The 14,474-nt window shown below is 40.3% G+C and overlaps 1 protein-coding gene across 3 annotated transcripts in view; it reads left to right on the forward strand.

Moving 5' to 3' along the window:
* Positions 1-2,793: 2,793 nt before the first annotated feature.
* STIM2 (stromal interaction molecule 2) overlaps positions 2,794-14,474 on the forward strand; it is a 70,035-nt gene continuing 58,354 nt past the window's right edge. For 2 of the 3 annotated variants that reach the window (XM_027686436.1, XM_027686435.1), the window contains exon 1: positions 3,310-3,397. In XM_027686436.1, the coding sequence (XP_027542237.1) occupies positions 3,313-3,397 (85 nt within the window). In that variant the 5' untranslated portion in view covers positions 3,310-3,312. Of the gene's footprint in view, positions 2,881-3,309; positions 3,398-14,474 lie in introns of those variants that run through there. The other variant, XM_027686437.1, reaches the window with a different exon arrangement.

Here is a 14,474-nt window from a genome sequence, read left to right on the forward strand (position 1 = left end):
AGAAGGTGCTTGTGAAGGTACTTGTAAAGGTGCTGAGGAAGATGAGTAATATCATTAGGCTGCTTCCTATCACCTTTGAAAGGCTGTGGCAATCAGATGGGATTTCCAGTTACTGGGAAAAAAAGCAAATGTCACATCTATCATCAAAGCAAAGTGCAGGAAACTACAGAACAGTCATCCTTACCTAGCATCTCTCTTAGAGGAGATAATGGAGCAAATCTTTCTGTAAGCCACTTCTGGGATGATGAAAGAGAAGTCAATACAGAAAAACAAGTACAGTTCTACCAACACGATTGACTTCTGTCATGAGATGATTGGCTCTATGGTTGAGGGGATAAGAGTGGCACATGTTATTTTTAGCAAGGTTTTTGCCATGTTATTCAGAGCATCTTTGTAGTCCTGTAGGGACTGGGTAAGTGGATGAGGAAGGTGGAAAACAGTCTGAACCACTCTACTTGAAAAGTAGCCATCAACAGTCCAAAATGAAACTGGCGTGTGGTTATGAGTGGTATTCCTCAGGCCTGAGTAGGGGGGTTATATCAGATGAACTCAAAAGGTCATATATTTTTCTCTGATTCTGTGATCAAGCCTTATAGGGCACTCAGCAGAATTTGTGTCCTCATATTGAAACCAGAAGTTGATTAGGTTACTGTGGATTAACGGGTTAGGCTGAAGCCCTTCCTTGATTCTGAGCTCATGCAGCTGATTCTGCACAATATGAAGTGGCAGTGCATCATGAGGTGTTTCCAGCTAATATGCTTCTCCCTGTGAGATCTTCTGCTAGAATAACCTTCCTCCAGCTCCAGAACACAGGCATTGCTTGAAAACAATCCTTTTAATGCTTCCCGGTTTGGGTTGTAGTTGAAAGCAAGAGGTGAAAATGAACCGATATTGAAAGAGGATTTTTAACAAGGATAATTTTCTATTTCAGGCCCAGGGCATTTTCATTGAAGTGCTCTCCATTAATTCCCCCATCTCACAGCTATTCTAATGCATGGTTTTTCTCCATAGGACTCATGAAGTCCATATCCTTTGACTGCAGTGGCTGTCAGCTAAAATAGTTCACACTCCAGGAAATTTGCCTCTTCATGTACCCTTTATGCATACCTCTCTCTTTGTATTTTAAAATTAACTAATTAATTAAGTTAACAGCTGGTTTCTTCATTTCCAGCTGGGAAATTTACTCTGCTCCAGCTCCCCTCCCTAAAGTTAAACAACACTGAACAAGTTTTCTTAAGATACAGGCTTTACATTGTTCTCTTTGCACAAGATCTGCTCAGATACTGTTGGTCTCTAAAGGCTGTTGTATTAACCAACAGAAATAATAAGGCTATGCACAGACTTCACAATTCAAACACAACTCATTAGGTTTAGACACATTTTCCAAATCTTCATATGATTTACGAGTATTTTAAGTTTTGGTATTTTTTTTCCCATAAAAATATGGTTCAGCTGGGATGGAGTATGCACACCAACTATGTTGCTAGAGAAACTGTTTCCCGCTGCATTTAATACTATTATAGGATTTCACAGCTAGCTTCACAGATTTTGCTGACCTGCAGAAGTACCTTGTGCCGTTCCATTTCATGTTCCTGTCTGCTTAGGGTCTATGCAGTCTGCAAAGGCTTTTCTCAAGACCCTTTCAATCCCCTTCGGTTATTTCTTAGGTAATTGCGACAGTTAATAGGAAATGTAATGTTTATATAGCTTTTGGCATCCGTGCTGCATTATTTTCTCATGTATTGTGTACCTAAGATATTAGATTGAATTTCATCTTTAAAGGCTATGTTATTCTCGTTAAGTGGCTCTAAACAGAATGGTGGAAAGTCCCACAGGTTTCAACAGGAGAAATAGATTTTATTCCCATTCAGTGACTTGATGGATTCAGTGACTTAAGCAAAAGCCTTTTTTTTCACAATGAAATCAGGGGTTAATCACAATGAAATCGGGGTTTAATCTCTGTGAAGACTTAGTTTTGTTGATTTCAGTTTGTCGGATCAGATTTGAAACACCTCTTTTTTTTCGTTTTGTTATTGTTTCGAGCGTGCTGCAGCACACACCGAAACTCCTTTCGTACTTCCCGTTCAGAACGCTCCTCTCAGGAGCCTGACCGGCGGCGTAAAAAGAGCAATTTAACAAAGTCCGAAGTCTCGGTTTTGCGCTGTAGCCCAAAATGCTTTGTTTTCCCGTTGTGCCTTTCCTGAATTCGGCCAAGCACCCGGTTTGCTCTGAGGGGTTCAGCGGCCCGGGAGAGCGGCCCCTCCGCGGGGGGGGGGGGGGGCGGGGCCGCTTCTCCCGCAACCGGACACAACTTTACCACCGCCCGCCGGCACGGCCGCGTCTTGCCACACTCCGGGCGCGCCGGTCCGGTCTGCCCGGGGCTGAGGATCGGGGTCGAGACTGGGACCGGGACGGGAGCCGGCACTGGGACCAGACCCGCGCTCCACCCACCGCCCCCTGCCGGTGACGTCACGGCGCGGTGACGTGTCGCCCGGCGGCGCGGGGGCCGCCGGAAGCGGCGGGTGGTGGCGGGGCCGGCGCGGAGCGGGTTCGAGCCGCCGGGGCGGCAGCGGCGCAGCCGGAGCTCCTGCCCCTTCCTTCCTTCCTTCCTTCCTTCCTTCCCTCCCTCCGTGCTTGTGTTCCTGCCTTTGCTCCGCTGCAGCGCGGCACCGATGAGCGCGCTCCAAGCGCCCGGCGTGCGGCCGGTGCCGACCTGGCTGCTCCTGCCGGGGCTGCTCCTGCTGGCGCTGCTCCTGCCGGGGCTGCTCCTGCCCGGCGCCGCCGCGTGCGCGGGCTGCGACCTGGAGGCTGCGGCCGGCGGCGGCGGCCGGCGGGGAGGACGGGGAGGTGCCGCCGCCTCTGCGGCGGAGCCGGCGACAGGTAACGGCCCCGCGGGTCCCACTGGGCTGCCGGCGAGGGGAGGGAGCCTTTCCCGCTGTGTCCGTGGCGCTCCCGAACGTCTCCGAGCCGCCCCCTTTCGCCGCGGGGCAGCCGCGGTGCGGCTCTGCAGAGGGCGCCGGGCCGGGCTGCAGGGGGTCCGGCTGCGGCGGCGGCGGCACTGCGGTACTGCCCGACGCGGCCCTTCCCGGGAAGGAGCCCGCCGCAGGATGTGTGCCGGGTCCTGTTGAATAGCGATATTGTTGGGAGCCGGAGCCTGCGCTTCCGCGTTGGCTGCCGCGGTGCCGCCCGTGCGGGGTCTGTGTGTGAGCGCCGAGCGCGGCTGCGGGGCCCGGGGCCGGCGCGGTGGGACCCGCCCCGGCACCTCGCGGGTCCCGCGGTATCGGAGCGCAGCCCCGCGCTGCACAGGCAGAGATGTCCATCCCTGCCCTCAGGGGCGTTCAGTTCTCCAGGAAAGTGTGGAAAGCATTCCAGCCTTCACTTAATTCTGTTAAGAAAAGTGTGTATGTTCATACTGAAGTACTTTAGGGCAAATGGTAATGCCTGCAGTTAAAACCAGCAGTTGGGCTGAAAACGTTTAAAATAATCTAATTTCAGCAGGCTTTGATGGTTTTGAATTGTTTATACGCATTCTGAATCTGTCTTGTAATGAGTAGTAGGAAGCTTCACAGTTTTTCAGACAGTTCACTTAGGAGAATGGGATTTGCATGCAGGGAAGTGCTGTAGGAGTTTGTCATATCTCGTAATGTGCTTTTTAAAAAGCTCTGTAATTGGAAGGAGGAACATGGAAGGTGGAAGAAAAAGAATAACCCGTACCCTTTCATAATCACAGTAGTGTGGTTTCTTATCATCTTATCTGATGTTATTTGGAGTAGTATTGACACCCTGAGCTAAAATTACTGAACTTCAGTGGATGGGACATGCATGGATTTCTTCCCAGCCTAACACCTTAAAAACATGAATTTTAATTATAACTAATGAAACTTCAGCAGTATCCACGAAATAACTCTGAGATGGAGATGCAAGGCTACGTGATCTAGCAGTCTTGTTTGAGGACATGACATTTCTGAAATCTGAATTGTCCAATCTGTTGGCTTGCTGTATAAACTAAGGAAGTTGGAACATCCGCAGTCAGTGAAGCAGCAGTTGTATCTCCCAAGGGTGCTGTGAAAATGCTGTATTGGAACAACTCACTCTCTTTTGTTGGTTTTTTTTTTTTTAATCGTTATTAGTCTGGTTGTAGGTGGTATTAAATGTTTCTTACTATGTATAGTGCTGACGCTTTCTACATTTCATACTTAATCAATTTTGATGTGTCTGTATGGAAAAAAGTAATTTTTTATTTTATATTTTATGGACTAAAATACTGAGATGCCTGTCAGCCATGCCCCCTCCCTCTCAGCAGTGAAGAAATACAATCCTTCTTCTCTAGTGAAGAAATACAATTATTTGAGAAATCTAACATGTTATATGTGGGCTTATTGTATTACATAACATTTTGGTCTGGAAAATAAATATGGTTAAAAGCCATCTTAGAATCAGTTTTAAACTTTAGGAGGTTTCAATGTAGTTCTGTGTTCATCTGGTTGATCAATATGGTATTTCAGTTGGTCATATAAGTTTGCCTGTCAAGTAACTAATCCCCAAATAGCTTTAAATTACTTTTTGCAAAGCTGGAAGATCTCTTGAAGGTTGGGAGAAAACCAGATGACTTGTTCTGGAGGTGATTTTAGTTATATTGTCTGTCATTTTCTTGAAAGTTAAAACTTGCAGATGTGCCATTGAGTTAGGAGGGAATGCCAGCACTTGTCTGGAGAAGAATAGAATAAACTTTTAATTCAATAATTTTAACAGGTTTGGGAAGTACAACCCAAAAGTTAAAAAGCTGCTATGTACAAAATGCCACACTAGGAAGAGGCTGTAGGATGCTCAAATACAGATGTTTGGGAAGCAGAGGTGTAGGAAATAATTCAGGAGTCCTAGTCACAAATTGGTCTGTGAGCAACATGTAGATGGCAAAAGTGGATGTTATCCTTGGATATGTGGAATCAGTTTAAGTTACAGAAGGCTTTTATTTCTTCTTTTTGATTGCAATTTTGTGTTTAGTCTTGAGTATTAAACAACCCAAAAAGTACAGAGTGGATTGAGAGGCTCCAAACCCATGAATAATTTCTTTTTTTTGTCGAAGTATTGCATTATTTTGGTGTGGTGGAAAAGGCTGTCGGATGGGTATGTATGTATGCAAGAAATAGTTCACACAAGCACTGTTTTCTTTTTAAACTTTTTTTCTTTTTTTTTTTTTGTGGTTCTGATGTAGATTAAGAGGAAGTAAATTTTAGTGGGTGAGATTTAGATTAAATATAGGCTGGAAAGTTTTTACCTATAATAGTCAAATTACATAGATTTTTAAACAAGTTCCCATTATCAGAGGTTATTAGTGGGTTAGAGCAGAAGCTGGCAAAGATAATCTAAACACTTGACAGAAAAGAGATGTAAAATGAATTTTAGGACTAGGGAAGAGCCCAAGATTCTATTTTTGACATATTTCCTCAGGTATTCAAGGATTTATTTAATTGTTTATATAGATTATCATTACTGTTGTTTTGCCTGTGTATACGTGCCTTTTTAACAGTATTTTTAAATGACAGCTAAATAGGTAACATCTGACACTGTGCTTGAAGGTGTTTAGTTGTGGTTATGAAAATCGGATCAACAAAACTGTCTCCACTGGATGGAACACCATGAGGCTGTTTCCCTACTCTCGCTGGCTCTGCTTGTTCCCTAGTTAATTTGGTAGAAAGTTTTAAGGAACCTTCTGTTCTGAGCCTGCAGATGACACTGGGTTTTTGCATGCTGTGTATTCATTGACTTTTAAGTTGCTTTGTAATTCTGGATAATTTTGGATAATTCTGGATTCTTTTCTTGTTTAAAGTTAATCCATGATTGTGGATTAATTTACTGCCTTTGAGGTGAGACAGAGAACCTGGACCTGTATTTAGCTAATAAATTTCTCTCAAATTATGTCTTATAATATTGAGCTAGATCAGTTTTTAATACAGCACTACATTGTATTTACTGAAGAAACAATGCACAGCACAACATAACCTTTTGTTTAAAGTAATTCAAAGATTTTTCTTTTAATTGAGTTTGTATTCTGGAATTAGCCATCATCTTAACACTCTGAGCTCTTCAAATTAATCAGACTTTGGCATTTGAGAAGCAAAGGTTTCTGGAAAACGTGTTTTTAGCTGCAGTGTTACAATTGGCTTGAGCCATTCTCATGTGGGTGACTGTTGAAGTGTGGCTTTTTTCTCTGGAGTTGACCCCAGCTGGCTATGCAAGCTATATTGTTAGCACAAGAGAATTAGTAGGAGTAGGCATGCTAATCCCACTACTCGAAACCCACGAGGAGGGAAGGAGTTCATGCTCCCTTTCTGCTTTGTACCTGGGTTGCCCCTAGTGCCGATGAGCGCTGTCTGTTGCTTTAACTTGCTTGGATGTGAAAAAACCACAGGCAACTGGAAAAATTATGAATTTCTTATCCTGACTTGCTTTAAGCACTAACACCAGTGCAAAGAAGAGGGAGGACCGTGTGAGTGGCGGTCAACAGGGGTGAACAAGGATGGTCTGCTTCCTGTGATGGCACCAAGTGATGGTCTGAACAGAACTGCCCATAGAATTGTATCACTAAGGTGACTGAAACTGTGACAGTGACCTTTTGAGGCTTGAATAATACATTTGCAATTTGGTGGTTGTGTGTTAGACTTCATGTGTGGTGGACTAATATAAAGAGGATGATGAATTTGGTCACATAGCAAAATGCTTTTGCATGATTATTTTGGCATGCACTGGTCTTAAAAGTTTGTGAGCTGTGAGATTTCTGCTGCTTCCTTAGTAAACTGCTTTTTACGGCTAGTAGATTTTGCTAGTGATGAAAACTCAACATTACAGGTTTGGGATATTTTTAATTCCATTACTTCTGTTTGTTTGTCTCTAGTTAAACTTATCATGACCTGGTCTTACCATTTCTGTTGAGAGGACAGAAATTTCAAGTCCTCTCTCCTCTAAAGGATGATGACTTCAAGCTATCCTTTACTTTTTGATAGCATCTCAATACAGTCACCTGTCTTGGAAATCTAATTAGTTTCTCAGTTTAATTAAGTTTTTAGTTTCTTATCATATTCTTTATTTTTAGTGATAAAGAATAGGAGAAATAGGAGAGATCTGTGTTTGGATAGCTCAGTCAGCAATTGACTTGTCGTAACTATGGCATATAGCTAAAAAAGCTGGAGGTGGCTGGATTTGCAGAGGGTTTTGAAGCAAATATTAAAAAACAATTAACCAGGAAAATTCTTGGCCTTTAAATAGCTGAGTGGCATTGGACTCCCACACAGAGTTAAGATATCAGCACTTGTAACTTCCTTTGCCCATAGTTGAGTATTTTTGTCTTACAACCTTCCAGTGTTTTGACTGTAACTCTTCTGTGCTTCTGCTAGTGCATTCTGCACCTTCTGGTGTCCTGTGAGCTTTTTTCCTTGACCATCAGCTTCACCTCTTCTGAAGATTTGGTCTTACTGTTGTGATTTAGCAAGGTTAGTTAGCTGGTATTTTGTTCTCGTCTTACAGTAGTCATCTGTAGTGGACCCTTTCTTAAAACCCCTGTCTCCCTGAAACATTTGAACTCTGTGTCATCCCTTCCTCAGCAGGTTTTTGTGTTGCCCTTTTCAGCTATAAGCTTTCTGAAGACAGCTCTGCTTTTCTGAGGACCTCCTACCAGATTCTGGCTCCCTGGTCCTACACAACTTGGGCATGACTCATTTTCTTCTACCTAACTCCAGGGATACTGATCTATCATGACTAGATTGAGCTGCCATATGTTTGTCAAAGGAGGACTGTACCCAGTGACAGGAGCAGTTGATCTTGATAAGATTTCCCATGATGATACTATCACTATGAAAAACAAAAATACAGGGGTTTTCTAATGTTTGTGTGAAGTAAGCAGTTTGATATTCTTTAATTGATTTTTAGCTTACCTGCTCTAACTTGTATGTCTTTTTTGTATCTAGGATCTGTTTTCAATCAGCATTGAGGAACATGTTAGAAAGAGTTGTGATGTGCGAAAGCTAAGAAAATCAGTAGTGCTCCCTTTTTTTTTTTGTTTTGTTTTGTTTTTAAGGCATTGTCAGAGAATGCTCAGAAGTCAAGAATATGTTATTTTAGACGTAAGTGTTGAGTAATTTACTGCAGAAATCCTGATGTCTGAAAAGACTTCATTGGGATTAGTCTGTAACATCCTATCTGTGAAATGGACTTTTTAAAATACAGGGATTTCAGATGTTTATTTTGACCATAATAGGGTGTGTGTAAAGAATAAATAGCCACTGTGTTTGTTGTCCTAAAATAAGCACATATACATTTTAGAAACCAAGGTGAGTTTCAAGTTATTACATAAGTTAGTGCTATTCTGCCTTTGGTTACTACTAAGTCTCTCCTGTTACTATGGAAACAGTCTTCGCATATCTGAAAGGGGAGGGGTGAATAAAATGATAATGCGTTGTTAAAATTTAGAATCAGCATAAACAGAATGTGATGATTGTCTGGGTACTAGAAAATTTGCATTTGTTTACTTCATTCCTCTGAGCACTTCAAACTTAACTGAAGGGAGTTTTATTTGTGATAGCTTTCTTCCCCCTGCCCTTTTCTTCTGGATCTTGCTCATTTTCTTTCAAATCCAAAAACCGTGGCATTTTTCAGAGACCTGGTACAAACATCTTGAAATCTGTGTAATAAGAAGTACTCGAAGAGTTTTAACTAAAAACTGTCATGGAAATTGAAGGTAATGTGCTTGTCAGAACAGTTAAGAATTTGAGCTCACAGTGCTCAGAACTGTTGACTCATTTGATTCAACAGAATTTGAATTAACAGGTAAGAACCACTGACCTTTTAAATCTCATTCCTGTGGTCCCTTGCAAAGTTCTTGAAGTATATCTGGAGAAAATTTACTCTCTATGCAGACAATGTTATGCTACTGCAGGTGCATCTTGCTTCTCCAGTGATTCCTGGATGCTGAGGTGGGAAGGAAGCCCATCACTGACTTATTGCGGCTTGTATTGCCAACCACAAGCAGCACCACAGAAGCTTGTGTACACTGGAATGGTTGTTGAGGCTACTTGGATTGTGTGAAGCTTTAACTTTTGCAGTAACTCAGAATTTATAGGAATGCAAAGATAGATTTGATCTTTTTCCTCTAGGGAACACTTTCTGTTTTCTGCCTTTTCTTCTGCATCATGAAGCTTTTAAAAGCTGTCAGCAGCCCAGCCCTCTGGGTACTGTCTCCAGTTAAAATTTTAATACCTGATTTTTTTTGTGTGTACCATATTTCTGTGGTTAGTGTTGATTTGTAAGTAATTGGCGTGTTCTCAGCTTCTGCAACTGAGATGAGCAATAAACAGTAGTTTATCTGAACCTATTTAAAGCTGTGTTTAAAAGCCAACAAACCTTGTGGTAGAGTATTAATTTAAGCAAGGTTATGTTGAATAAAAAACTGATGAAGACATTTTGGTTTTTAGGCTCTGTGTACTTACTCCTTGAAAAGGGAAACCTTCCATACCTGAAGGTGTTGTATGAATGTTTTCTTGCTTTGTGGGTTAGAATAAAGTAAGGAGTTAATTGTATGTAATTATTAAGCATGTGTAGTAATGTGACACAGATAAAGGAACAGTTTTTCTCAGTTCCATCTAGTGTTTCTGTGTACTGAATTACTTAAAATTCAGAGTTTTCTGCAAGTTTAATATGTTATTTAGAAAGGAAATTTTCACACAAATACTGTTTTATTCCTAATAGTAAATACCTCCTCTTGGCTTCCCCGGAACTTGGTCAACATTAATTCCTGAATGTTTCTTGTTTGTGTGTTTTGGTTTTTTTTCCCATGTGTAGCATTTGATGAATGAGTGAATGGCTCAATAAATGATTTTTTATTTTTGAGATTTATTCTGTTTACATGTAGAAATATGTTCAGTCAGCTTTGCTAGGAAATTATCAATTTTGACTAATAACTTTTGTCAATCTGAATTTTTTTTTGCCAGCCACAGATTTTTACTTGAAATGCATTCCTACCCCCTGCCCTCACTAGATGCAGTAAGCAGGTGAATCTTTTGTTTGTATGCCCAGATCTAAAGCAAATAAAAAGAATGTCTTATGTTGTTTCTCTCTAGTAGTCTTAAAATGACAAGCTTGATTAGTTTTTCCTCATTTTGAAGTGCTACACAATATTTTTATTTGAATAACAACAAACAAGAAATATTATAGTGTTAACAAATAAAAACCACACCCAAATCATGTGTTCTGGGATGATTTTGAAACAAATATGAAAGGTAGTTATTCTGAGTAGGATACTTCCCTCTACTGTAGTTTTAATTCTAGATTGCTATATATAGAAGGTTGTGAGGTAACTTGCTGTAACATTGTATGCCTATGTGAAAAATACCTTTGGCTTAGTTATTTTCATTGCCTGAAGTATTAATAATTACTTTGAAGTAAAAATGAAAAGACTTTTTTAGTGCCAAGTATTGTTTACTGATTTTCTAAATATGAAAATTGGACTATATAGTGTAATGTAGTTCCAAAATTTATATTGTCATGTGTCAGGAAGGGAAAATATATTTATATCCTTTCCTACTTGTGGTTTTTAGTTGCAGATGAAATGCATGAAGGCAGCTCCATCTTTTTCAGCATGTATTTTTAATTTTTATTTCAAAAGCTTAACTTTGTCAGTAATTTTTTTGAACACGACTGCCTCAGTCTCTTGTTCATACCTGGTTTGTGTTCCCTAAATATATTTACTGAAACTATCAGTGCCATAGAGGGTATTGTAGTTACTTTGGAAACAACACAGCGATATGTCAGTCTAAAGTACAGATAAGAGCCCATGAAATGGATTCTATTGACTTCAGTGTACAAACCTCTATTATGTATTTATTCACTGGCATTTCATTCTAAGGCTGCATTTTGGTCTTGTGAAACTCCACTTGCGATAATTGGCCTTACTGCGTTAGCGTTGCAGGCAGCGGTGCCAGACCTGTAGCTCTGCAGCCTTTAAAGGATGTTAGTTCCTTACTGGTTTAACCTGACCTTGGAGTTGGTGGTTTCTCAGAAAGGGGTGCTTCTGCTTTCTGCTTGTTGCTTTCTCTCTCTCCCGGCCTATTCTGTGTGTTCCAGTTGCTGACTTATCACATCTGGAGTTGGACTAGTTTGGGGGAATTAATCAAGATGAAAGTTGTGACTGATTTTTTAATTTTTTTTTTTTCATCAGTATCAGGTCTTTGCTTCAGTTCAGTGCACAGCTGCACAACAGCATCTGTGAGTAGGTAACAGGGCTGGAGGAAGGTATAATTAACCATTTTAGTGGAAGCCCACTCATGGCAAGTAAATAGTGACTGAGAAAGGTGGGTAAGGGAGACTTAGGTACTCACAAAAAGGAATGTTTTACACATCTCATACCAACCGTGAATCTGAAAAATGACATTCAAAATTGATAAGGAAATACCGAACTATCCATAATATTTGCAGAGGGAGACTTTTAGATTAGCAGTAGAGCCATGATTTTAGTAGGGCCTCTTAAAGAGATTAGTTATTCTAGATGATACTAACTGATGTTAGATGATAGTAGGTAGTAAGCTTATGTAAAAATCCATGCTTTGGAATAAAACCTGTGTTTCAGGAATTAATTTGGGTTTTGCCAGTTGATTTATTGTAATAGAGGTCACTCTCAAAGCTAAAATTGCATGTCTGGCATAACTGTTTACTTCTATAAAGTAAAACTGATGAAATATGATTTTGTTAATACAGGATAATAAGAACATGCCCCATTCTGATTCAGCTGTAGATGTTTGAAAGAAAAAAATTCCACCTATCTGAACTCTAAATGCATCCAATTGACTACTTTTAAACACTCTTATAAATGAATCCAAGTAAAACTGGTTTGTTTTCTCTATGAAGTAAACATCCTAAGAAACTATGCATCTGTGATGTTTCTCTTTTGTGTCAGAAGCACTGGGAAGCTTGTTTTATGTTGCCTCATGTCTGTTTATAGTATCCTATGAACAGTAGTCAAGGCTCTAATTTCTCTTGATGTTGACGAGTGGTAAGACTTCCTTATTCCAACAAAATGGAACCTCTGTGTGCAACCTGGCCTGTGATCAGTTTAACGGAAATCGCCATTTCCTTACGAAAGAGTGATGAGCAATCCCAGGTACAGCGTTATCTTAATGGAAAGAAAAAGGATGCATCTTCACAGAACTAGAAGGTTACAAATGGAGCATTAGAAGGGAATGAAAGTTTGGTGTGTAGCAGGATGATGAAGTGGGACTCAAGGTAAACTGCTGTTGCTTGCAGAGATCTCTGATATTTCACAGTATGTGTGACTGTGACAGGATGATGAGATGGTAGTACTGAAGTGCAAAAAAGTGGTGTAGGGACAGAAGAGAGGAAGGAGCTTACTTTAATCAGTACTTTCAAACCACTAAGTGTATACTTGGACTGGATTTAACTGATTAATTAGATCTCTGATTAGCTGTTATACTTGAGATTTTTTGGGCGTAATAGTGGATTGTTCTTTGGAAAAAGCCTAGTTATTGCTCAGGAAGAAATACTACAAATTATGTAGACAGGGAAATAAAATGCTAATCATTGTCACTTGAAAGGATATGTAAAACTAGAAAATGTTTGAATACAGCTTGCCAGTCAGTGTTTTTATATGTATGTTTTTGTTAAGAAAAGAAAGTAGGACTTCTTGGTGTTAAAAGACCTGCCCTGTGGCTGTAGTTCTTCAAAAGCTAAAGACATGATGTGTTGGTGGCTGTGGTTTAGGCCTTCAGCCTGTCCTCTTCCTCACGCTGAGCTATTTCAGTTTAGTTGTTGGGTTAATTTTTTTCTGGAATAATATGCTGAAATTAGCTAAACAAAGGTTGAATGAACAGTGGACTGGCAGCAAGGAAGGCCAAGGAGAGGTGGAGGGGGGGGATGGAAAAGCACTGTGGCAGCCAGATGAGTTTTGGGTCTTAGGAGGTGATAGCGAGGATGTGGTAGAGCTCTTTGAAATCTTGAATATTGTAAAGGAGACAACTATAGGAAGACTGGTACTTATTTTCATGCCGTGAGGCCTGGAGGCATTAACTGAAAATCAGGAGAATGTTTAAAAATAGATATATCCCCACCCCACTTCCCAGTTTCCAGGGCAAAGGGGCAGAACATGCCTGCATGAACAGGTAGAATTGAGCTAGAAAACTCATTACAGCAGACTCTTTTGCAAAATAAAAATGTGTTGTTTTGGGGAAGGTTTGTACTTCCATCACCCTTTTTACTGCACCATTTGGTGCTAACTGGTCCTCTGCAAGGCTAAACTAGATGGACACCTTTGAGTCAGTGTGGCCAATTCACATAGTTGTGCTAGTCGTCTATGAAACTATAAGGTATGGTTGTGTTGTTTTAGACAAGACACTTTGACAAAATAGTTGCTCTTTCCATTAGTACTTCAGTTTTGTTTTTGTGCAAATGTTTAAATAACTGCTAAAGTGGAAAGCATAAGGATAAAATGCTTAAAGGAGAATGTCATAATGTTGTGGTAAGCTGCATCATAATTTATGTGGTTAGTTTTTGGGAGGTGTAACTAGGTGGGTGTTTTCAATTTGAGGACTGGCAAAATTTTTGCTGGCACTGGCTCACTTTTTAAATTGATTTTATTGAACTGTGTTTCTTTTGTTGATTTATATTGGTTTTCAGTCTCCTAAGACTGAAATTTCTTTCCTGCCAGGAGTTAGCAAAATTACAATGACTTTTTTGGTTTTGATTTTTTTTATCACAGTTAGTTTTCTGTGCCCAAAAGGTTGTCAGAAGCAGATTAACATTCTTACAGAATCCAAAGAACAAGACAGCCATTGTCTTGTTACCCAAATTATTGCTTTTATTCTTTAAATATAAATATAATAGTTGATTATTCATTTAAATTGAATTTTTTTGATGCTTTAGTACAAATGTTTTATAAAATGCTGCTTTAATTTTAGTAATTTGTTGTTTTGATACTGTATTTTTGGGATCTGTGAAGTGTTTGAGAAGGCTTTAGGCAGAGGACTAATCATACCAACTGAATATACTGAGTTTTCAGAATACTGTAATAATACTGTAATTTTCAGAATACTCACTTAAAGACTAGATATTGTCCCTTGCTATCTGTGATGGGAGAAGCAGTCTCTGGTTTTTCACCTTCTGATCTGACTGTGGGTGAAGATTTTAGGCAGCTGTAGTGTTTTAGATAGTAGCGTGGCAATTTTAGAGGTTGATCAACCCATTTTTGAAGATCATTCATCCAATTTGCTTTGGAAAATGGGCATTCACTCTGTAGTTCCTACCAGGCCACTCTTATTTGCAAGGTGTTGAGGGAAAATCATTAATTGTTCAGACTTTGTGGCCTCTTGTATCTTTTATTCCCAAGGCCCCCCCCCCCCCCCCCCAAAAAAAAAAAAAAAAAGGTTTAAAAGGCTTCTTGGAACAAAAGTAGTTGTTTCACTGCTTCTTGTATG

This window comes from Neopelma chrysocephalum, unplaced genomic scaffold (assembly GCF_003984885.1).
Source record: "Neopelma chrysocephalum unplaced genomic scaffold, ASM398488v2 Primary Assembly neopelma1_71, whole genome shotgun sequence".
Classification (NCBI taxonomy): domain Eukaryota; kingdom Metazoa; phylum Chordata; class Aves; order Passeriformes; family Pipridae; genus Neopelma; species Neopelma chrysocephalum.